Below are 24286 nucleotides of genomic sequence, written 5' to 3' on the forward strand. Positions count from 1 at the left end.
AGAACCCTCTTTGAACAGCAGATTTTGGCTAGATGACTTCTCAGGCCCTTTCCAATGCTACAATTCTATGATTGGGTAGAATCCTCCTGGCAAATACTGACCAAGTGACAGCACATCAAGATAAGCCTACACCTGGGTTCAAGATCTTGGAGGCCGCAATATCCTAGCTCACAGCAAGACACAGTCTGCGCCCATGAGAGTTGAGCTGCATCCAATATGACAAACCCACTATAAACATTGTGGAAAATTCCAGCCCCACTTAATCCCTGGGGTTTCTTAAAAATCATGACATTTCAGAAAGATCCAAACAGGAAAGAATTAATAAATGCCTTTCTTCTTGTGGAGGCCACGGCTGTGCCAGGAGTCAGCCAACAGGAGCAGCCCCAGCTGAAGGGCCACCCCCTGTTTCCCCTCTCCCAGGCTGCTGCCTCTGTAAACACATACGGCTTACTCAGAAGATTAGGAAAGAGCACAGCAAAAGACCACAGAGTGCCTTTTGTAATGGGAGTGGGATTAAGACACCAGGTGACCAGCTGTGGCTCCCAAGTGGGTTTCAGGCTTCTTAGTGCACCAGGTCACTGTCAGGTTCAATCAGCCACACGCCACAGAGGTGGGAAGAGGTGGAGTGTTAAGTGTGTTGCAAAAGAACCTTACTGGAATCCACACCAAGCCCATCTTCTCAGCTTTGAAGGGCGGGGACAGAAGTTATTGTAAGTAGCTCCTCTGTTGTTATTCTTTATGGAGAACTTATTTGAAGTTTCTGTGTTTTTTTAACTTGGACAAATGTATCTGCGACAGAGGAGAGGAGTAGGAACTCTGCGTTAATCAGCTCATTATTATGAGATGCATGATTTGAAAAATAAATAATTTGAAATGAAGATAGGGGGAAAGGGGCAGAGCAGATTCTGCATTTTTTCATGATGCATAAAAGGGATGGGAGCTTCAGTAAAGCAAACTGTCCTGCTCACATTAGTAAAACTGCAGCTGTCACACTCATATTCATCCTGCAACCTTGTATAAAGTGGATCGTTTTGGAGTACCTGGTCACCCTGCTGAGAATCTAGAGTTTGTGTTGTTTTATTGTGTTTGATGAATCATTGGCATTTTCCATTTTTATTAGTGTTCTCCAGAATATAAATATTCTTATTAAACATCTATATTGAATTAATTAAATTAAGAATTCTTTTGAACTTTTTGGAGCTGTTGCCTTCTGCACCTAAATAATCATTTTAAAGTTACAATTAGCTTGGTTCTATAAGATCTATAAAACACTTGACTCTAACAGCTTCTGTTGAGATCGCGGTTCTTTGTTACAGACTGCCAAATTTGGGGGGGAAAAATATCCTATCAGTATATATATAAAAAATTATACTTTATGGATTGCAGTCACCATTCCATGTGGAGAATCCATACATGGAATCAGTAGAAAAATCTGTTTTTACCATATCGGCTGTATTTAGGAATGTCAATGTAGACTGTACCCTTATAAGAAAAAAAAAGGAAAGTTTTAAAAGAAGATGGATTTGTGTTGTATAATTTTTGAAGCCGAATGCTTCATTTTTGAAGATATATATCAAATTATCTGCCTTGATAAGAGAATTTATAGGGTTGTTGGTCATAGAATTGGTCACTCCTTATATTTATGGGGAATTTGCCAGCAGGGAATCTTCCAAAAGAAATCACTACAAGCATGTGGTCTAAGATTGATCTGTCTACCAATCAGCTGAGCAGCCTGCCTTTTTACCTTTAGATAATACCATGATCATTCTCCCATCAGCTGTCTCTCTCTCTCTCCCAATGTCTATCTGTTGGGAGGAGGAGGAGATTTGGGGCTATAGAACCCGTCCACGGAAAAGGTATGCATTGGTGATCAAAGAGTGCTTCCAGTGGTGGATTTTTACTATCAAAAAGTGGGAATGTAGTCTTTCCTTTCATAACAGATATTTTTGTTCCAAAGAAGAAGGAAATAGTGGGTGAAACAGCAGGGTGTTCAATGGAAAATGAGGTTTGCCTTTCTGGTTATAAAATTCTGTGAATGAAATGGGACTACTGAACAACAAAAACTTTATCCCATAGTATTTTTTATCTCTCCTTCTCAGCTCTGCAAAATGCAGTTAAAAGATATCCTACTTGCTAGTGGACTATTATCCCTCCTTCTTAGCAGCTGAAAGATATATTGTAGCTCTGTTGTATTGCATACAGGAGGCAGTGTAGCTTTTGAATCTGTGCTCTCTGCTCTGTTCCAAGAAATATCATCTGGCAAAAATTCATGGGCGTTATTTTCACAGACAAGATTTGAAGTTTTCCATGTTTGGTAAAAAATAAGAATTCTGTGTGTGAGTTTCATGGCAGCAAATCTACCTGGATGCAGTGGAAAAACAAAATAAATAATAAAACAACTACACAAATCAGTAATATTTGGAGATGATTGTCAAGTCTGTATGAAAATCATTATTTTTTATCATTACTCTATTATTTATACCCCTACATTAAGATTCCTGTAGTAAGATTCAATGCATGCAGTGATGACTGAAATAACGCTGATATATTCCCCTCAGATACAGAAAGGCAGCAAAAATGTAAAGAACTGTACAAAAGAGCTCATCCACTAAATAATGCTGGGAAGACAAAGAGAGTGTGTGCATACAAAGTGTCCAATGCTACACAATTTGTATGATGCCAAGCTACCTGTTATATGATAAGGAGACAACCTTCCAACATTTAAGAACTGCGTAATCTGTATGCCTGAAAGAGTCTAACAATGCATTTCTATTGTAACATAGATACCCCAAACGTTATTCCCTTTCAGGGTAAGCAATAATAATAATAATAATAATAATAATAATAATAATAATAATAATAATAATAATAATAATAATAATAATAATAATAATGTTGGAAGGGACCTTGGAGGTCATCTAGTCCAACCCCCTGCTCAGGCAGGAAACCCTATACCATTTCAGACAAATGGCTGTCCAGTCTCTTCTTAAAAACTTCCAGTGTTGGAGCATTCACCACTTCTGGAGGCAGGTTGTTCCACTGGTTAATTGTTCTAACTCTCAGGAAGTTTCTCCTTAGTTCTAGGTTGCTTCTCTCCTTGATTAGCTTCCATCCATTGCTTCTTGTCCTGCCCTTAGGTGCCTTGGAAAATAGCTTGACAAGAAATAGTAAGCTGAAGAGATTAAAGTATGAGATAAGAAACAGAAGAAAATACAAATAAATTTGGCTTGCATCAAATCATTGATTATACTTCTTCTTAGAAACCTCTTAAGGACTTTTGGCTGAAATTGAAAAACATTGAACTGGTGATGTAGGGATTTGCTGATTAAAAAGAATTGAATATGGGATAAAGAGACCATGTTGTAACTTTAAAGAGGGAGGAAAGATAATGAAGTTGTTTGCAACTGTTGTAAAGAAAACTGGAAGCTGCTTCCTATACTGTATACAGTATATACTATATAGTACCTATCTATAAATCTTTCCTTTTTTTTGCCGGTACCTGTAAGATTTTTTCTACTTCTTTTCTCTCTTTTTCTTTCTTAATTTCATTCTAAATAATTTCCTATTTATTTTTTACTTATGTGAAATATTTAATTTTTTTTTAAAAAAAAAAACTTTCGTTATACTTCTTATCATTTTATTGCCATTCTTTCTTAACCATGCTCATATACTGATTTGTACATTGCCTCTCTTTTAAATTTGGGCTTCTTTTTTCAGGAGCTCATTAACTCCATCTAACAACTTAGTAAGTAAGTTGTTTTAATAAGTCTTTTCCTTTCTCTTCACCCTTTCATTCTTCTTTAATATATTTGTTTTGAAATTTGATTCTTGTTCCTTCTTCATATAGGCACAAACAACTCATTTTTCTGTTCAGCATCCATTCATTCTTGACACTATTCCTTCTTCTTTTATCACATACACACATTGTACATAACCCATTCCTGCAGCATTCAATTAATTTATATATTCTCCTGACATATCCAGCTTTTGCTTCCAGATAACAATATACACTTTCAAAAGCACTTTGATACACAACCCATTTCACTTTTGACAAACATGTATTCTTTACAATAGCAGATCACATATTAACCCCTAGCACTTCTTAAAATGTTCTATCCAAGAGCCTTTTGAATTTCAAGCAATATATAAATGTTATATATAAGGGAAGGTAAGCAGTTAAGAACTTTGCGGTAAATAAATAAACAAACAAACAAACACTCCCATCTTTAGTAAACATTTTACCAAGGCATACAGATTCATTTACTTGCTCCAATTTTTCCCCATTTATATATAGGGTAATATATCATTCAATATTTCGGGGGGGTGGGGTTCATCATATACCTTCAGCAAACTTTAGGATGAAGCACAGTATAAACATTAGAACTTTATGAAAAGCATGTAATCCATCATGTTGAGAAACTCCAGGCATGATGCAACTGAGCCAGGAGAACTGTTTCAAAGGAAAATTATGACACTTGCATAACCAAGGGAAAAAATGAGGTCAAGTATTGAGACAAGGACACAGTGTAGAAATTCTCTCCCATCTCATATTTTATTTTTGCACTCTGCGACACAGAGTGGACAGAATCACCCATTCCAGTCATTGTTAGCCAAAAACAGTACTTCAAAGCAGTGTTGCTGATTGCTTGGGGCAATGTGGAAAAGGCCCTTTGAGGGATCAACATGCTTTAATCTTCCTTTTAAATCTGTAAACTTTTTCCTGGGCAGCAGTTCCAACCAGAGTCATGGTACTGCCTAATAAATGACTTTTTCTGCATTACCTTTTTTTTTATTTCTGTGCTTCAATTATGCCCCAATTTGGAGAAGCTTCTCTATAGCGTTACCTCTTTTTTATTATTTACTGCAAAATTACTACCTCAGAATTAATTTTTAAGTTCTTTCTTTGTTTGCAAAGAAATTTTTTGGCAGTTTTCATGTTTGTCTGCCTTTCTCTCTGTGAAATTCTGAACACCATTTTTGGTTTCTGAAACAGCATAAAAACACCATGGGCTGATGCATAGGCTAATTGGTTTGTAATTACTTTAAAATACTGTTTATGTATCTTTATCATCAGTTTTTCTTTCATTTTCTGGAATGTACTTTATAATATAAGGAGGTATAGAGCTAGTCTTCCTCTCCCCCTCCCCACCTTCTCTTTCCCCCTCATTTTGTCCAGAGGTTTCCTGGTTTACTCTGACCAGAACCCTTGCTTGATCACTTGCAGATGACTTTTGGAAGTAAATTGGGAGCTATATGCAGTTAGAACAGGATTAAGGGTGCCCATGCTGGATATAAGATTTCTACAATGAATGATATATCAGGAAAAATTGAGTTTGACTTAGCCCAAAGTTTGCATTGACCATTAATTGAAATAGTGTACTTAAAGATATATTTATGTATGATGGACTCTGTTTATTTTATTCTTGAGTTCACTGTGAATTTTTTGGGTTGGTGGTAGTTTTTCTATGCGTCTTCCCTCTTTTCTAATTTTTGCCATGCTGCTGTTTGTTTCTAGCAGGCCCTGTGATGACAGTGACCTACACATACCGTGTAGCTGATGCCCGCCTGGGCACCTTCTCACAGCTTCTGCTACAATGGAAAGGCAGCATTTACAAGCTCCTCTATTGTGAGTTATTAATCTTCGTATCACTTTACTTCGGCATCAGCCTCATCTACAGGTGAGTATTTCCAGTTCCCTAAACCTGGACAGGTGTGTGTGTATGTGTGTGATTGTATGTGTGTGTGTGAAAGAGAGGAGATCAGCAGGGTAGTTTTGTCCTTCTTAGTCTGGTTTTTACTTCTGTATCTTCTGAAGACGTATAGTGAGCCAACGCCTTTAAAAAAATTGTTCTCCACTCTCCTTTCTGCTCTCCACACACTTCTTAACAGATAAACTGTGTGGTCTAATCTTAGAGAACAGTACTTGCTTCCAGGAGAACATTTCATTAAAAAGATTTTCCTTCTGAGGGGCAATTCATGCAATGTTATCTCCCATTCCTTGTTTCTGCTTTCCCACTGCTTCTTTAGTCTTTTTTTTCCATAAAAATGTTTAAGATAGGCTGTAATGGAGTTTAAGAACTTGAAACAATATAATTGCAAAATAATAATGGTAAATTAATGTTCCTAGATTGAAAATTCGTTCTCTCCCCCCTCCCCCAGCAGCATGTAAAAATCAATAAATACCCATCCACCCCTTTCTCTGACCATCTGAGCCTAAAAGCAGCAGGCACTTGTTTAAAAATACACAATCAATATTTCTCTGTAATAGCCTTCCCCAGCTGGGCACCCTTTAGATGTGTCAACCTCAGTTCCCAAAATTCGCATAGTGTGTGGCCATTGCTGTGCATTCTGGGAACTGATACTGCCCAGATTAAAGAAGGCTACTCTCTAATAGCTTATTGTGGCAGTTGCTATTCATTGTTACCATACAGGCATACATTCCCACATGCTACTTTTTTTAAAAAAACAATCAAAATAGCTAGTTGATGAATGATAAAACAGGATATCTGATCTGACACAAAATATCTGATCAATAGTGGACCATAACTGCCAACATTCCTATAATAAACAACAAAGGAATTGCTATCTGCAGTAAAAATTACATATCCCCCGGTTTAAAGAATAATCTTTTGATTTGTTAAAAAATGGTATTTTCCTATAGTAGAAGCGCTGCATTAGTACATGTGCCTGTGTGGAACAAATAAAAAGATTGTCATTTTGCAAAACCTCAATAACAATAAATAATCCCCAGTATGCACAGGAATCAGCTGAGTCTATATTTGTAGAGCAATTAAAATTGTGTTTGTTCTCACCAATAAGAAATGTTTTTGTTGTTTTGAAACATATCACAATGTGCTTGATTGCAGGTTAATTCTGAATGAAAGTCAAAGGCTGATGTTTGAAAAATTAGCTCTCTACTGCAATAGCTATGCTGAATTGATTCCTGTGTCTTTTGTGTTAGGTAAGGTTGCAAAAATGTGAGACAAATGCTGTGAATGGTGAAGTCTCCCTATAGTTAACTGATTTGTCTACAACAAGTGCTAGCTCTAATCATAATGTTTAGGGCAGAAAATCCAAATGGTGTTTCTGATTTTCTATGTGATATTTTAGAAATGAAGTATTAATTAATTGGTGTTTAATGAAACCCATTAAACCAAAGTCCAGTTGAACTGGCTGTCTCTAACCTTATTTATTGTCCATTCTCTCCAGTGGGTATAATTCACTTCATTCTCATCAGAGGCAAAATAGAGATTAACAGATAAAGTCATTCCTGTTGAGTTCTCTTTCTGGTGACATCAAGGACAGATTCTTCATTTTTATATTGGTAACATTATGGAAGCAGGTTACTGTTTTCTTTTTCCAATTTTTTTTTTGCTTTCCCCCCAAAAATATAATGTAGCTCCTTGGTTTTACTGCTCTTTTTAAAAAGATCACAAGAACTAGGGAATGTCGGGGAAAGATGAATTATACTATTATGGCTATTTTAGATTTATAGTACCAGTATGTGTAATGATTTACAAACCATTCCCTATTGCAGAATGTTACTGCAAGACAATTTTGCAGTGCCTCTTTATTTATGACCAGTATTTTTATTTCCAGGTGATCAAAAGGTTGAAAAATCAAGGGTGGTTCTCAGCAAGAGTTTAATCGAAGCATTACTGACTCAATTCTGCCATTCAGGCAATTATTTCTCCCAACACAAATGATTTAGGATGATAATTTTGATCACTATTATATATTTTGAAAATCAAGTTGGGGTTATCATCAAAGCCTCCGTTTTGTTAGAAAAGCATATATTTTCTGGACAATTAGATACAAAAAAATTGGATTGTGTCCACAGATAACTGGCTGATTTTGAGCTGTGCCTTGCTGTCCTTGTTCCTTTCTAGGCTTTTATGTAACTTTAGTGGTATCTCGCTGGTGGGGACAATACGAGAATATCCCATGGCCTGACCGCATTATGAATCTGGTTTCAAGTGGCGTGGATGGGAATGACGAGTATGGGCGTCTTCTGCGGCGCACACTGATGCGCTACATTAATCTACTGAGTGTGCTGATCTTGCGTTCAGTCAGCACTGCAGTCTTCAAACGATTTCCCAGCATGGAACATGTAGTGACAGCAGGTAGGCATTGCCAAGACAACTCAGCAGGGGCTAACTAGCTAGAATAAAATGCCATGGAAGTTGGTACACCTTATAATGATACTTCTGGGAGCTCTAAAGTTGATTGAACTATTTCCAATAGTAAGTCCTTCAGATAAATAGACTAATTCATGCCAGACCTTCTAGGAGGAGATGATGGAAGTTATATTCCAATACCTCTGGGGATACAAGGTTAGAGGAAAATGGCTTACCAAGATGCATACAGTAAGAATAAATAATGTTTATTAATTATAGTTCTGTCCTACTTGCCTTTTCACCAAAGGATTCACAGCATCATACAGTATATAGTTTTCTCTCTTTATCAATTTCATTCTACAAAATAGCTTAGGAAGAAAGAAAGATAATGCTTGCCAAATAAGGCCACTCAATGAGTTATAGGACCGACAATCTAAAACAATCTTTTCCTGATAGCCCCTTCCTACCACTGCCTCTCAGTATCTCATTCAATCTATGCAATTGGTGGGTTCAGTCACTTGGGACCGTTGCAGCTGTTGCTTACAGCGAATCTCAGGTCATAAGTAACTGGGTTTGATTTTCTTTGGGAGAATATTACCGAGTTCCTGTGAGATTTATAACAGTCATCCCCTATTGAATACTATCATTTAAAAATCCAAGTGCTTAAAATTCCTTTGTCAAAACCAAGGTTCTAGCCACATCCCCACATAGATAATCCTATGGGGGGGATTAATCTTACTGCAGTACTGAGTGATATACTCAGTCAATTGAGGAGGGCTATGCAGACTTGAATGATCACCAATTGTGTAAAGGCATTCTTTTCAGAAGGATTACGCCAAGCAGCTTCAGCAGTTTTCCCAGATCATTAAGACTCCAGCCCTTTTGGCTTCCTTTACGTTATTTTATTTATTTATTTTCTTCCGTCCAATTGTGTCTGATTGTCAGAGATTGCCTGGACAAGTCCCTACAATTTTTTGGGCAAGGTTTTTCATAAGTGGTTTGCCATTGCCTCCTTCCTAGAGCCCAAGGTTACCCATCAGCTGTGTGCCTAAGGTGAAACTAGAAGCCAGGGTCTCCCACTTTCTAAATTAATGCGTTAGCCACTACACAAACTGGCTCTGTATAATTATTTGGTAAACAGTCTTTTCCATGATAATCTCTTTACAGGCTTGACTGTTTCTGTCCTACATTACTATTTTAAAAAACAACCGAAGTAATTAGAATAAGATTCATTCAGTTGTGAAATCAGATTCTAGATTTAACAAGGAATTTTTCTCAATGAAGATTCTCAATCATCCAGGCAGAGATGTCTAAAGATTGTCTGAAGGTTGAATCATTGCGCTGAACTAATTTTTAGTTCCAGAGATGTTTCTCTGCACATCCAGGCAGCTTCCTCAGTCAGCGCAAGGCAGAGAGTTAGGCAGATTCGTTGGAACATACCAACTCCTACCACACCAACCTCAGGGTATTCAAACCTCTCTGAAACTAAAAATTAGTCCAGCTGCAATGATTCAACTTTCAGACAACTCTGCCTGGATGACTGAGAATCTTCATCAACATTTTGCAACACATTTTGGAGAAGAATCCCCTGAGGTTGGTGTGGCAGGAGTTGGTATATTCCAACAAGTCTCTGCCTAACTCTCTGCTTTGCTCTGACTGAAGAAGCTGCCTGAATGGGCAGTGAAATGTCTCTGAAACTAAAAATTAGTCCAGCTGCAATGATACAATCTTCAGATAACTTCAGACAACCTTCGAACAAGGAATCTTGTAATCCAGTAACACATAATTAGGTGGATGTATTGCTTCATCCCTAGATCTACAGGCAAGTGTGAAAGTTGGAGAGTGTTTTGAGAGGTTGTTTAAGCAGCAAAGCCATGCACTGACCAAAGGATTAGCCTTATCAGCTCAAAGGCTGATGGATATCATGGAGGCTATTCTGGGGTATCTAAAGACAGCTTTTTCCAGCCAAGAGAACATTTTATGTCAGGAATGTCTGCAACCAATCACCACGGGGTGGAAAACCAGCAGCAGCTTTCTATGATAACCAAACCAAACCCTTACTGGCAGTCTATGTGGCTAACAGGGCCAGTGAAATAACACCAGCAAACTATCTGTTGGCTTTGTCTGTTGTTCTAATATTTACATTTTTTTTCCTCATTCTGTTACTGTGTGTTTTTATTGTTCTAAGAGTGACTGTAAAAGTTTGCACTGAAGAGCTTTATGAAAACGTTATTAATAAATCAATCAAAGAAATGCTACCACTGCAGTCCAATATTTCTATTCTGGGAGATTAATCAAATTAAATTCTCTATAGCTAATTCTGAATAAGAATAGTTAGTTGGACCTGATGGCCTAAATCCCTCCTTCCAACTATATAAGTTTTGTGTAAATGGGCGTTGAGGCGTAACCTAAAACTTCTCATCTTAAGCTCTGCATTGTCCATGGGGAAAAATCTCTTGGACTCATATCCAATTCATATATTGAAAAATGTTCTCCCCCTCCCCCCTCCCCCAGAAGTGATTATTTGCATAGCTGGAAGATATGGAAAAATCACACCCTATGAATTCAGTTCAAGTATTGTGCTTTGACCTATCCCTGACGTGTCCTAGAGGGGTTGGCTCTCCAATGCAGCTTCCATTCCAATTAATACTGTAGATTGCTCCATTTTCACCATAGTTCCATAAAGCTGGTGCCTTGCCATGGCCCTTCTTGCTTTTATTTCTCAGCTGAAAGCTTATTGCCTGCCTCCTTGGGAAACTAGCAGTCTCTCAGAACTATCTAGAACTGGCCTTAGTCTGAGCAGACCTAATGATTTCTGGAGGGGGTTTCTTCAATTGACTTTTTATTTTCTGTTTGGCAGGCCCTGCTGGTTTGAGCCTCTCCCAGTTACTCTGCAGAAAGGTGCTTTGGCTTTCAGTCCCCAAATCTTTGCTTGATGGCACCACTATCTTTGTCTTTCTGTCTCCATCTTTTTAATTCCTCCCCACAGAACAGTAACTTTTCTTTCTTCATAAATTTGAAGTTGTCTTTAAAAAATCGAATAACCTTAGTTGTTGAGTCCCCTGCAAACATACTTAACTATATAGACTGACTTCCCAGCTAAACCTAAAAGTTGCACCCAACACTCAGAAATGTCTTCAAATAAAGAACGTTGCTATACAATTTTAATAATAAGCAGATCCACCACAGAACAGTTTTGTAGTCCCCCCCTAGGCATGAGACCTATGTATGATAGGTCTTTCAGAAGAGCTATAACTCACAAAGCGAGTTGTTCTGCCTCAGGAGGTATAACCTGTTTCAGTTGGCTGCTTAACTTCATAAACACTTTAGAAGCCGGGAAACAAATCTACTTCTCTGCTTCATTGTCAGAATGGGAATTTAGTTGAACTTTCTGGTCTCATGAATTCCAATGAAGTGAAGCATTTGTGGAAAGATCAGCACAGCCCCAATAAAGATGGATACATGAGCATCAGATTAACAACCAAAAGAAATTAATTCTCTCTATATTTGTGTCTTTCTCCAATACAATTTGTAGTACTGGGGCACTATCTAGTGGCCATTCTTCACTCTACTTCTGCCTTTTATTTTCCCTTGCTGTGATCCCCCATTCTTTGGCTTAGAAATATTTATTTTTAAAAAATAATTAATTTTCCAACAGTGCACAAGTGCATGATACTGGTGTCCCCAGGCCACTGTCCACTAGCAGGTCGTGAGCCATTCAAAACCGTGCAGCTTCAAACAACAGAGCTTAGCTATTTGTTTTAACTAGAGATTGTTGAACAATGTATAGTGATCTGGTTCATATATAATACTAAATCATAAACTATTAATTTACAAGCTGTAGTAGCTGGATTCATATATCTTGCTAAGCCAAAACAAACAGATCTTATTGTGGTATAATAGAATGAATCAAATTATCAAACTAATAGTCTAATTACAATCTTGCAATTAGATTACAAAGCTAATCTAGTGGGGGTTTGGTGAACATTTATTTTGATTTTAGATTGGAAAAAGCATTTACAATTTTTTATTACAAAAAAGGAAAAAATTCAGTGAAATTATCCTAGAGTGAGATTGCTGTGCTTAAAAGATGTACAAGGGATGTGTACAAATATTTTGTTTTTCACTGATTATCACCTATCTAGTAGATTGATGTCTTCAATTATATCCCAAAGAAAGTTAACATTAGAAAACTCCTCCCATGAGACTTTGTAAGATCAGGAAATATGATTAACTATAGTTGACAGATGAATGAAGAGAAAAACAAATCACCCAGTCTCATTACCCTACAACAATAAAATCAACATATAAACATACCATTAGAATTTTCAAAGATACCTAAAACATCTTAGAATGATGTCAGCAACCTTTTTCAAAATGAAAGGTCATAGTTTAACTAAGCATTGAATTGTCAATGTTCTCTGTTTCATACACATTTATTTATTCAATTTCTATACCCTCCCCCCCCCGTCTCAAACAAATTACTCTGGGTGGTGAACAATCATAAAATCAATTAAATGCCAAGTACAAGTACAATACAAAAAAGTACAATACAAAAAAGTACAATACAAAAAAATTAAGGCTCAAATTGTGAACAACTTGTTGATATAAGAACAGAAATCAGTAGAAGATAGAGAATTCTGCTCTCTATATTCATTGTCAAGAAAATGTTCTGCATCTGTCTAGATTGTAGTATCAATTTTTGCTGGAAGAAATGATCTGTATCTTCCTGGTGAATGTGAACTTGATCTGAGCAAGGTTCTAGTGAAGCAGCTCTTTATAACTTCAACAGCAGGTACCCAAGGACACAGCATACCCAGCTTACCAGCTGAGCCAACTAATAGACTACATGGATGCAAAGAGAACAAGAGGCAGAGCAGACTGTGAGTTTATAACTGGACAATTGCTCCTCAGTGGAAAGAGGCCAATTTGTTGGCCAAGCCGAAAGCAGTCAGCGGATGATCTGTTTTCCACAAAAGCAGCTACACAAGTGTGATAAGAAACTGTGCGGCTACATACATTATTAATGGGCTATGGAGTAGATGAACCAAAGCCAACAGTGTTGTCTGAACACAATAAGGAATGTATTCATAATGAACATAAATAAATCCAGGACAAAGCACAAAGGCACACGTGCAACACACAAGAAAGGGGATTTGTGGATCTGAAATACCACCCATTGGCAGAGATGATGGCAGATGAATTTATTAAGCTTTTGTTCAGAGATTGACTCAGACCGCTTTGAGAGATGATGGGAGTAGTAGATTAATACAAGAGCTTGGAAGGGATATTGCAAGTATGACTTTAGTTGTACTAACTCTCAGTACCTCAAAATCTACCACCCACTTAGATGCATTGGGGTATAAATAGATAGTTTAGAATTTCCTCTGTGTTCCTTCTTTAGCTCTTACTGCACTTCATTCGTGAGCTTTCAAACGTCTTCCTGACTGTTTCTCAAGCATAATTGCTCTCTTGATTCTCACTTGAAAAGATATAGTTAGTTGGAATTAAGCTTGTAGGAAATAAATGTCCTCCATGTATTTCCTACAGTAAATTTCTATCACCTCTTTCCATCTGTGTAGGCCTGATGACACCAGAAGAGCACAAGAAGTTTGAGAGTTTAAATTCAGCCCATAACAAGTTTTGGATCCCATGTGTCTGGTTCTCAAACTTGGCAGTGAAGGCACGTAATGATGGGCGAATCCGTGACAGTGTACTCCTCCAAGGCATTTTGAATGTGAGTTAGATATATATTGCATGTGTCGTGCTTTGAATTCATTAGCTAACATTTTAGTCTCTTAGCAGAGGAGAAGCTCTAGAAAAACAGCTGTTATAGTTCAGCTTTGTCCATGCTAGAGGCCTATTCCAGATAGGGCTGTATGGCAATTTAGATTTTGAAGGGAAAAGGTAATTTGGTTCATTTGTGGGCACTGACAGAGCAATTGCCAGTGATTCCTTAAAAAAACTGCATCTTTTTCTGGGTTTGCAGAAATTGCAATTCACTCCTGGGAAAAGACATATTTGGTTTAAGGAAAAGTTCTGAATCTCCATTAAATCTAGATCTCTCTCTAGATCTCTCTCATATTGCAATATTCACCATTTCAGCTATTGGGCCTGCTAACTATAGGCTGGGGAAGAGCTAATATCTTGATAACACCATGGTGGAAAAGGTAGATCATGGTAGATCACTGATCATGGTAGATCAGTGTTTCTCAACTTCAGTCAAGATCTCAACAACTTTAAAATGTGTGAACTTCAATTCCCAGAATTCCTCAGGCAGTATAACTGATGCTGGCTAGGAAATTCTGGGAGTTAAGACCACACACCTTAAAGCTGCTGAGGTTGAGAAACTGTTGTACACAATCCAGAATGGGTAGCATAACAGGAAATCTAGAATCAGAGAGGTCTTTAGTGCAAAGGAAGGTGGAGGATTAATGTAGAGAAGTTTTCAAGTTCTTACAATTCTACTACTTGTGGAACAAGTCTGTTGATTGTGCTCACTGTTATATACTCTCCTAGCACCAAAACACCCTGGTCTAAATAAAAACACTTTAGTAACTTTTCAAAGATTGATGACAGAGACATGGACAACAAAATACACACTGAAAACCTGAACTGAAAGTCCTATGGTGAAACTTTACTTCCTCTAATGGTACTTTTCTTTCCTTCCAACAGGAAATGAACACATTGCGTACCCAGTGTGGGCGTCTTTATGGATATGATTGGATTAGTATTCCCTTGGTCTACACACAGGTGAGAATTGTACTTCAACTTATATTTTTGTCTGACTGCAGCCAGAATTGCATCCCATTTATGTGGTAAGGAAATAGATCTCGTAGGTGCTTCGTATTAAGCCTTTCTTACAGCTTAGTTGAACTGCTATCTAATAGGGTTGGTGTGTTCCAGATACTTTCAATTAAACAATGTCATCTGTAGTAGCACCTGCCTTCTAGGATAAGGTCCACCCCCCCAGATCCAGATGGTCTCCATTCTGCTGTTGTTTAGAAAGGCCTTGAAGACTTGTTTCTTAACCCAGCCACTCAGAATTATTGAGAGTCGGGCAGCATACAAGTTTCATATGAAATGTTCTGTTCCCATTACAGATCCCATGGCTTGTTCCCATTGCTTTTATTTGCCTCTGTTTCTGATCACTGCTACTCAGCTGACTATCTTTCAAGGGAAAGGATATAAAGCCTAACATTTTGAAATATGCTTGAATGGTGATGGAATAAGAACTACTTTTAACACTAAGGATATCCCTAAGGCAGCTTCAGTTATGGGTTGGGGATGGGATAAAGATCAGGAGGTTTGAGCAGAAAAATAAACTGTATTGTTAAAGCATGTTTGTGCCACAGTGAAGAGCAAATGGAAAATGACCACTATGTATTTAGGTCAACATGGTTACATGTGTGCTATGCACCAACTTCACAAAGCAAGCACGCTTTTTTCTGTATCTATGTCTTCCCTAGGAAAAACAGGGAGCTTTGCATGACTTTCCAACAGGTCATACTTTTTTGGAGTCTTAGGAGCCGTTTCTCAGCTATTGGCAAACATTCTATGGCCTTTAATGATAACAGCCTGCATGCAGAGCATGCTTTTATCTTCTTCAGGCACCAGGCAGATGAGTTGTTCACCTCCACCCAAATCCCAGCCTACTGTTAGATAAATGAACTTCGTTAGACTCTGCTATGTGTTGGAAGCAGAATCCATTCCTTGTGGACCAATATGTATAGTGGAAAATTCAAACTCAGCACAGCTAGGTCTCCTGCAGATCAAATCCAAAGTAGATGAAACCAAGCTCTGATGTCCATGGGAATTTAGAAATTTTGTCACAGCAAGTCACAGCGTTTATGGAAGCCACACCACATCTAGAGAGTCTTTGTTGCTAGAACAGAATTGAGTAGAGAGGATAGCTGTCTTGCATGAGAGCTGTCTTGCATGACAGCTTTACATTCATATTCATTTGAATACAAGCACTTGCTTCTTCTGCCCATTTCACCTCTATCCCTTTGTTTATACCTTTTTCTCACTGACTGGGGTCTATGCCCCTGGAATCCTGTTTTCTTTTTCAGGCAGAATAAAAAGTAAAACAGTAGAAACTGCTGCTTTAAGCTATCTGCTTAAAGAAACAGACAACAGGCAACAAGGCAGCCTTAGTTAACAAGTCTTTAAGTGCAATATAGAACAACAATAAGTTTTGGCACATTTTACTAGCACAAACTCCAAATAATGGTTTTGTTTCTAGTGGTCCACAAATAATATCTTATTTCAGGATGGCATTTGAGTTTAAGTTGCTACAATTTTTTTTATAAAAGAGATTGCACATAGTTGTGCACATGCAGCTTCTAGTCAAGGTTCAAATTGTGGAGATCTTCTGGACTGCAACAGAATGGGTAATAAAACGTCTGCAAGCAAACAATCAAAGACTCCACAGTTCAACCCATATATTATCTTCTAGAAGTTCAAATGTATCTTTGTGTTAAGAAATGTAAACAATTGCCAACCAGTTAACAAATGTATGTAGGAAGCATACCACAGTAGTAATGGGAGACTTCAACTATCCAGATATCAACTGGGAAACAAACTCTGCAACAGATTCCTAACCAACCTGCCGACAACTTTGTCATCCAAAAGGTGGAGGAAGGAACTAGAAGTAAAGCTATACTGGACCTAATTCTTACTAATAGAAAATAAGTGACAGAGGGAGTTGAAGTTGCCAGAACCTTGGGTGAAAGTTACCACATGATACTGGAATTCAATGCAAACACAAGCAATAGAAAATAATCCAACCAGTGTCTTAAACTTCAAAAGAGCTTATTTTAACAAACTCAGAGAGAACCTAGGAAAGATTCCATGGATGAAAATCCTAAAGGGGAAAACAACTCAAGAAGCATGGGAAACTCTGAACAATGCGATCATAAAAGCCCAGTCCAGCACAATATCACTGAAAAAGAAAAACAAGAAATTCAAGAAGAAACCAGCATGACTGCACAGAGATCTCTCTGACAAACTGAATGACAAAAAGGACAAGTACAAAAAATGGAAAGAGGGCCAAATAACTAAGGCTGATTATCAGCAGACAGCCAGAACATGCAAAGATGAAGTCAGGAAAGTAAAGGCTTAGAATGAACAAAGACTTGCAACAGAAATCAAGGATAATAAAAAAAAAGTTTCTTTCAATATACTAATAACAAAAAAAAAGTCAAGGAAGCTGTAAGTCCACTAAAGAGAAAAGATGGCAAGGAAATAACAGGCAGAAAGAAGAAAGCAGAGCTGCTTAACTCATTTTTGGCATCAGTCTTCACACAACGACTAGAAGACCTCCAAGGTCCCTTCCAGCTCTATTCTATTCTAGGGACCTAGTACCGCAGTGGGTAGTTTGGAACTCCATGCATGTTTCTTGATCCTGATCTATATTATTTTTACAAATAACGCAAGTCAGAAAACATATCCAACATACCTTCTTCCTCCCATTTTCTTCACAAAAACAACCCTGTGAGGTGGGTTACCAGCTGGCTTTCATGGATAAGGTAGACTCTTGGCTAAGGTGGGATTTGAACTCATGGTCTCTAATCTAGTGCTTTAATCACTAGACCAAACTGGCTTTAAAAACCAAAACAGATTGTCTATGATGTAGAATTTATATGGAATATTAACAATGATAGCCCTAGGAATGTGCCATCTGGAATGTGAAAATATAGAAAGAGTAGTGTACAAANAAACTGTAGTGTTTTTTAAAGTCTGGATTAAGAAGAAAACTTCCCCACGAAATGGGATGTAGCTCTTGAAAATCTTTATTGCTTTCCAAAGAATATTTTCCTCCAGAGAATAATTCTATTTCATTTTATTACTTTAGTAGTCCTAGCTGTACCAAGAAAGCTATTTCCCCATCAAGAAAGGGAGTGAACTAGGCAAATACAGGTATAAATTTAAGCTTGTAAATGGAATGAAATATACCCTAAGATACTGCAGAAAGTAGGCAAAGCTTATATTGGGAAAATGTTTCATTGAACTGAGTTTAAATGAACATGGTTTATATAAGCAAAAATGAGACCTATGTCATGTGGCTTGCAACACACCTTTAGACATCTGTGACTCAGATGTGTTAGGACTTTTGTAAAAGCACAAACAACAAAAGAGATGTGAGAAGCTGTGCTTGTTGAGACTATTGAATGGTTGTGACTAGTGACTTGACGGTAGATCAGGGATGGACAACTATGGTCTCTTTATGACCTGTGGACTTCAACTCCCAGAATTCTTGAGCCAGACAGGGAGCTTAATTGCCCACCCCTAGTATAGATAATAGTATTTCTGCTCCCATAGAAGCATAATTTGGAAAGAGTTCTAGTTCAATATTGTTCCTCCGGAGAAACCTATCCTAATAAATCAAGGTGCTTCAAGAGATCTTAACAATGTTTCTTTCTCCAAGGTTGTCACGGTAGCTGTTTACAGCTTTTTCCTTGCATGTTTAATTGGTCGGCAGTTCCTGGATCCAGCCAAGGAGTACCCTGGCCATGAAATGGACCTCTATGTGCCCATTTTCACATTCTTGCAGTTTTTCTTCTATGCTGGCTGGCTAAAGGTCAGTTTAACCTGAGATTGTCCTCCCCCAGGGAATTTCAGTTTCTTGGGATAATATTCTGGAGCTGATTCTTGAATTTCAAGTGCCAAAAATATGTTCTGCATTAGGCAGAACCAATTCAAAATTCTAATGAGATTCAAATAACATGTAATGGTGGTACAGGTATTCCTTTTTATATCCTATGAAGTAGATGGTGGAAGGAGGGTGATATAATCTCCTCATCTACTCTTCTTTTACCCCAGCAATCCTTAGCTCCAGTAGTGTTTTTTCCAGGCAGTTCCTAAACTCAGAAGTGAGACTGATAAAAAAAATGATGAAGACAGGAAATCTGCAAGGTCTTCTTTAATAAATACAAATATATTGTTGCTTCCTTTTCTAAGAGTCTTAGTTCACTCTACTCTACTAATCTTACTCCTTTTTCCACTAACATGTAATGACACTTTAAATGTAAGAGTATATAAATGTATTTTGCTGGACCACCACTGATATTTTTCTGATATTTTCCTTATTCCCATTTCACAGGTAGCAGAACAGCTCATCAATCCATTTGGGGAGGATGATGATGATTTTGAAACCAACTGGCTTATTGATAGGAATCTGCAGGTGAGGTGAAGGGCTTAGAATATGTCCTCTTTGAGATGTCTCAAAAAATTTCTGTAGTTCATGAAATGCAACTTTAGATGAAGAAATTATAGCACAAAAGAGAAGTTAAGTTATCTGCTTTCTCAGCGATGCAATAGATGTCTAATATTCAAAGGAAATGTGGCTTTGAAAAGTTTTATGTTAAATTCCTCTCCTTTGAGCATATTACTTGTCAGGTTTAGTATTAGTCTGTTATTGACTGGCCTAAAATCAGCTACTAAAAACCTGTATTTTCATCTTTTACATATAGTAATTTTCAACATATATTCTTTTACTTGCTTTCTGTGAGTGGGTGATTTCTGAAAACTTGAAATTTAAACACAAAAACTCTCATACAGAGTTCTGACCAAGCATTAACAGAATAACAAAGTTGGAAGGAACCTTGAAGATCTTCTAGTCCAACCCCCTGCTCAAGCAGGAGATCCTATACCATTTCATACCATTTCAGACAAATGCTTGTCCAATCTTCATTCATGCTTTCTTACCTGTTACTCATTCTTGTCATTCATGAAGTCATATTTTTTTCTGCATGCAAAAGGACTAATTCCAACCGTCTAACTGTTAGAAAGAGCTGCACAGTTTATAAAACAACTAGCCATGAACTGAACTTTGGAGGTTTAAAAAGCCTCTTAGTTTTGTGCCAGTTTGTGGCTTGAGGCCTTATCAAGTCATGATTCATTCTTATCTTCGTGCGGAACACCATTATCATAAGCTATCCAGTTACTAAATGGCAGAAAGCAAGTCCATAATTGTTCCTTAGATTGCAGCTGTCCCTAAATTATTAGAGACGGCTGCTTTTTCAGAAATGGAGAAATAAAGAACACCTTCACCTACTGTGGCTGAGACAGTGTACCATATCTTGGCAGGTCTCTCTTATGGCTGTGGATGAAATGCACCAGGACTTACCAACACTGCAGAAGGATCCATATTGGAATGAATCAGACCCCCAGCCACCTTATACTGCAGCAACAGCAGAATATAAGAGGACATCATTCCTTGGATCGACTTTCGATATCAGGCAAGTGAAGCTACAGAAAATAACCACAGGGATCCCTTTCGTGTCATAGAATATACATCTGCAGTGGGCTTTTGCCTGTGGAACATCATGACTCAATAAATGTACTTGCCTCTCTAGTGTTGTAAGAGGACTTACACACAGCTCTGCAGTTTGGATTGGGCCTGTTTAGGGCTTCAACGAGTCATGCCAAGCTTGGATATTACTGCTTCTTCTCCTTCCCTAACCTCAATAGTCAGAAATAATTCCATGCACACTAAACATGCTCATTTGTCATTTGACTGTCCCAAAGGTGCTTTTTTCCCCCCAAAGGGCAACTAGACTTTCTTGGGTTTTTTTTTTAAAAAGTGTTCTGCATCTCATTCTTCAGGTCTGAAGAAGCTTCTTGAATGAGAAGTGAAACATTTTCAAAGAAAAAAAACCCAAGAAACTCCAGTTGCCTTTTCAGGGGGGAAAAAAAGCACCTTTGGGACAACCATGATTTGGATGATGGAGAATCTCCATAGACATTTGTCATTTGACTCTTTTTTTTTACACTTTTATAAAATGTACAGTATTGTTGTATGCATTTGATGGAGTTAGTTTTATACTGCATGGATTTTACAACTGGAAAACCCTTAGAATTTCTTAGTAATAAAAATGTAGGGGTCACATAAATACACAGTGATGCACATATACACACTCTTACATTTGAGAGCACCTTGTTGCTCTGCCAAAATGTCTTAGGCAATCAAGAATGATGAATGTTGGCATATTAACATCAACAAGCACACAGACAGAATTGGCCTGAGGAGTTGACATGGATAGGCACATTTGTGAGCTTCTTGGGCCTGCTTCGTCCTCTTCCTCCTTCTGAGTATTGGTCCCCACTTATTCCCCTATTTTCTCCCCTGTCATTCTCCTCTCTAAGAGGAAGATGTAAAGGGAACAGGAGGAGGAGAAATAGGAAGAAGAAGAGGAGAAGGAGGAGCTGCATTCTGCTAGTTTTCCTCATTGGCTCTCAGTATAATAAACAACAAGGAGTAATAATAGGGAGGGGTAAGCAACAAGGAACAATAATAGGGAGGGGTAAGTAAAACAACAGCCTTGAGAAAGAGGTGGACTTTTTAAGCTACATGGCCAATGCTGAAGGACAGGTGGATCACTGAACCTAGAGATGGCCTTTGAAGGATTTTAAGAAGGTTGGGAATAGAATGTTCATATAACATTCCCTTCCCATTCCTGTGTATTTTTGTCAATATTATTTTCTTTCCTTCTTTCTATTTGATCATTGGAGTCAATGGTTCAGTAAACGGAAGTGTATGGAGAAATCTGAAGTATTGGAATGATTCTTGGGATTTATGCTTGCACTTGTCACTTCCCCTGCCTTGAATGAAAAGTGTTGTTATGTCTGTCATATCAAGTTCAGTATCCCAGCTGCACCCTTCTCCTTCCCAAAGTCTCCACTGCAAACCTTTGATTTCAGCTCTCTTTTTCAACACATCATTCTACTAGCTGTTTTCTTTCTCCAGCATGCAGAAAGAAGAGATGGAATTCCAACCCCTGGAAAAGATCAAAGAGAATGAGGAAGCAAACCACTCAACACCATTGTTGGGGCACATAAGCCGCTTCCTGAATGCACAACCCCCCAGTTTTACCAGATCACCAAGAATGAGCCTGATACGTCGGAGGAATGAAAATGTCTCTCCTTCTCCTTGTTATGCTTATATGGATGGAGTTAAGCCTGGGAACCTCCAAAGTATTAACCAGCTAAGGGGAGACAGCTCCCCATTAGGCATCAGTTCTCAAGATCAGTGGGACACTGCTGCCAGTAAACTGAGAGAATTTGATGCTTTCACATCAAGCCCTTTCTATGAAAGACCTGGATTCTACAGTGCTCCTCAGACACCCATCAGCTCAGTCCCAATGATCTTGCCATCCCACCGTCAAAACCGAAAAAAACCTCCTGCTCTCTCCAATATTGCTGCTTGTCCCACTTTTCTGAAGGATAATACTACCAGCCAGTCTCCTTGCAAAGCCAGTGATCTGGATAGAAGTGAGAACTTGGTTGGCTCAAAATCAAAGGAGTCTTTTCCGTGGCCAGCTGAAAAAAGCCATGTTTCAGATTCATTAATGATGTCAGTTAAAGAAGACACAAAAAATATAAGTTGGTCAAAAGAAACATCTCCTCTCGGAAGCCCGGAAGAACCTCTGTCCTCAGGGGACTCTGTAAGTACCAAGTTCCCCTTTGTGGAGTGCATGGGCCCTGAGATACAAACCAGTGTAAAAAGCTTGAATAACCTGAAAACCCACCAGCAACTTCCAGATAGTGCGTCTCCAGACCATTCCAGTTTCCTTTATACTCATAATATCAAGACTCCTAATAGCAATGGTCCTGCTACTTTCTTTCCCTTCACTTCTTTGACTCCCCCAGGGCTCGAGCCATCTCACTGGAGCAAAGGAAATGCTGCTGTTGTCCCTGGTTCAGAAGCTTCTCCTGGAGTTACAAAGCAAGACAGCTCAGCTGTTTCTGAAGCTGCAAACAACTCAGGAAGTATTTATTACACTGAGGAACAGAGAAAGACCACCAGCTCTTCACCTAATGACTCTGGCATCTCTCTAGCAGAAAGAGACTTTGTGGGATTAATGGAAGTGATCATGGAAATAAGTGAGAACACAAGTGATGAAGGGAAGGGAGAGAAGGGACAGTTCAATTAAGTAGGCTCAGAGTCTTTTCATGTCGATGCGGTGGGAGGGATTCTTTTATTATTTTTTAACATTATTATTCAACTTTTTAATGGTAGCGAAAGCCCACACTACAGACTACAAAACAAGTGGAAATCAATGTTAGGCTGGACAGCTCCTTCCATAAATGCATATGTGCTGTCACTAACAAGGAGGTTAAGGGCCACTCATGGAATTTCCGCATCACACAACTAAGAAAATAATTCTAATTTCAGCCGAGTTACTTTGGTTCCACATTTAATCTTTTGTTTGCTATTTTATCTGAAAGTACCAAAGAATGGGACCTTGCAGCCAGTGTTGCAAATGCACATCCCACTCCAAGGAGAGACAATTTAACTGGGATAAAACATATACCCAGTTGTATGGTCATTGCCCAAGGACGCAATGACTTCTTTTCCCCATCCTCCAATTATCATACTTACAAAGGGGATATTTTTTCTTGTGAATATTACCAGCCCACTTAGTAAACTATGTTTATTCGATCCTAGAGGGATTTCATTACAAAGATCTAGGGTATGGAGAATAATTGACAATAATTACAGATTAAGATTGGATAGTGGCATGATGGTATATTCCGTTCAAATTGGGCAACACCAGTATGATCCAACTCATCCAGTCAGTTTACAGCACCAAACTTTCCAACCTACACCCCATTTTTTTATAGATGTTAATATGGCCTTGGTATTAAAGGCCTTGATGGCATGTCCTATGCTTCAGATATGCAGGAAAGGATGCAAATCTTGTTCCTGTCGCCTTACAGTCCAATTCTACCCTGACTGATTGAGTAAAAAAGAAATTGAGATATCAGAGTACAATATTATTAGGTCACTCTAGCAAATAAAATGCCTATTGCAGGCCAATTGGAAAATACGTAGAAGGAGATGCATTGCTAGTTTCAAAACGTTAAAAAAAGGTCAGTGTTTCAACAGTTTGAGGAATGTTGTTCTACTTGTATAAGAGAACTTGAAAATAAATGGATAAGTAGACAACTGGAAGTTTCTTCTCTGGTAAAGTTTAAATGGTTTACATTGGGCTGTCTAGATCAATGGTAGAAAGCAAAATAGCGGGGTTGTCTGGCACAGCTTGTTCACTTTAGATACTTAGCATTTAGACATATACTGCTTCACAGTGCTTTACAGCCCTGTCTAAGGGGTTTACAGAGTCAGCATATTTTCCCCAACAATCTGGGTCCTCATTTTACCAACC

General features: G+C 38.2%; 1 protein-coding gene across 1 annotated transcript; it reads left to right on the forward strand.

Moving 5' to 3' along the window:
- Positions 1-5526: 5526 nt before the first annotated feature.
- On the forward strand, positions 5527-23053 carry LOC107294249 (bestrophin-1-like). Its single transcript, XM_015823468.1, has 9 exons — positions 5527-5678; positions 6867-6961; positions 7890-8123; positions 13700-13854; positions 14793-14870; positions 18547-18699; positions 19222-19302; positions 20208-20359; positions 21868-23053. Exons 1-9 carry the CDS (start codon positions 5527-5529, stop codon positions 23051-23053), a joined length of 2286 nt encoding a protein of 761 aa, XP_015678954.1.
- The last annotated feature ends 1233 nt before the right edge of the window (positions 23054-24286 follow it).

This window comes from Protobothrops mucrosquamatus, unplaced genomic scaffold (genome assembly GCF_001527695.2).
Source record: "Protobothrops mucrosquamatus isolate PMUCROS unplaced genomic scaffold, P.Mucros_1.0 scaffold_178, whole genome shotgun sequence".
Lineage (NCBI taxonomy): Eukaryota > Metazoa > Chordata > Lepidosauria > Squamata > Viperidae > Protobothrops > Protobothrops mucrosquamatus.

Bases quoted from the DNA above. Each gene is read 5' to 3' on its own strand.
- LOC107294249 (XM_015823468.1), top strand. From the start codon at position 5,527: ATGACAGTGACCTACACATACCGTGTAGCTGATGCCCGCCTGGGCACC. The intron at 8,124-13,699 runs GTAGGCATTGCC...CCATCTGTGTAG, and splicing joins GGAACATGTAGTGACAGCAG to GCCTGATGACACCAGAAGAG. The intron at 19,303-20,207 runs GTGAGGTGAAGG...ATATCTTGGCAG, and splicing joins TTATTGATAGGAATCTGCAG to GTCTCTCTTATGGCTGTGGA.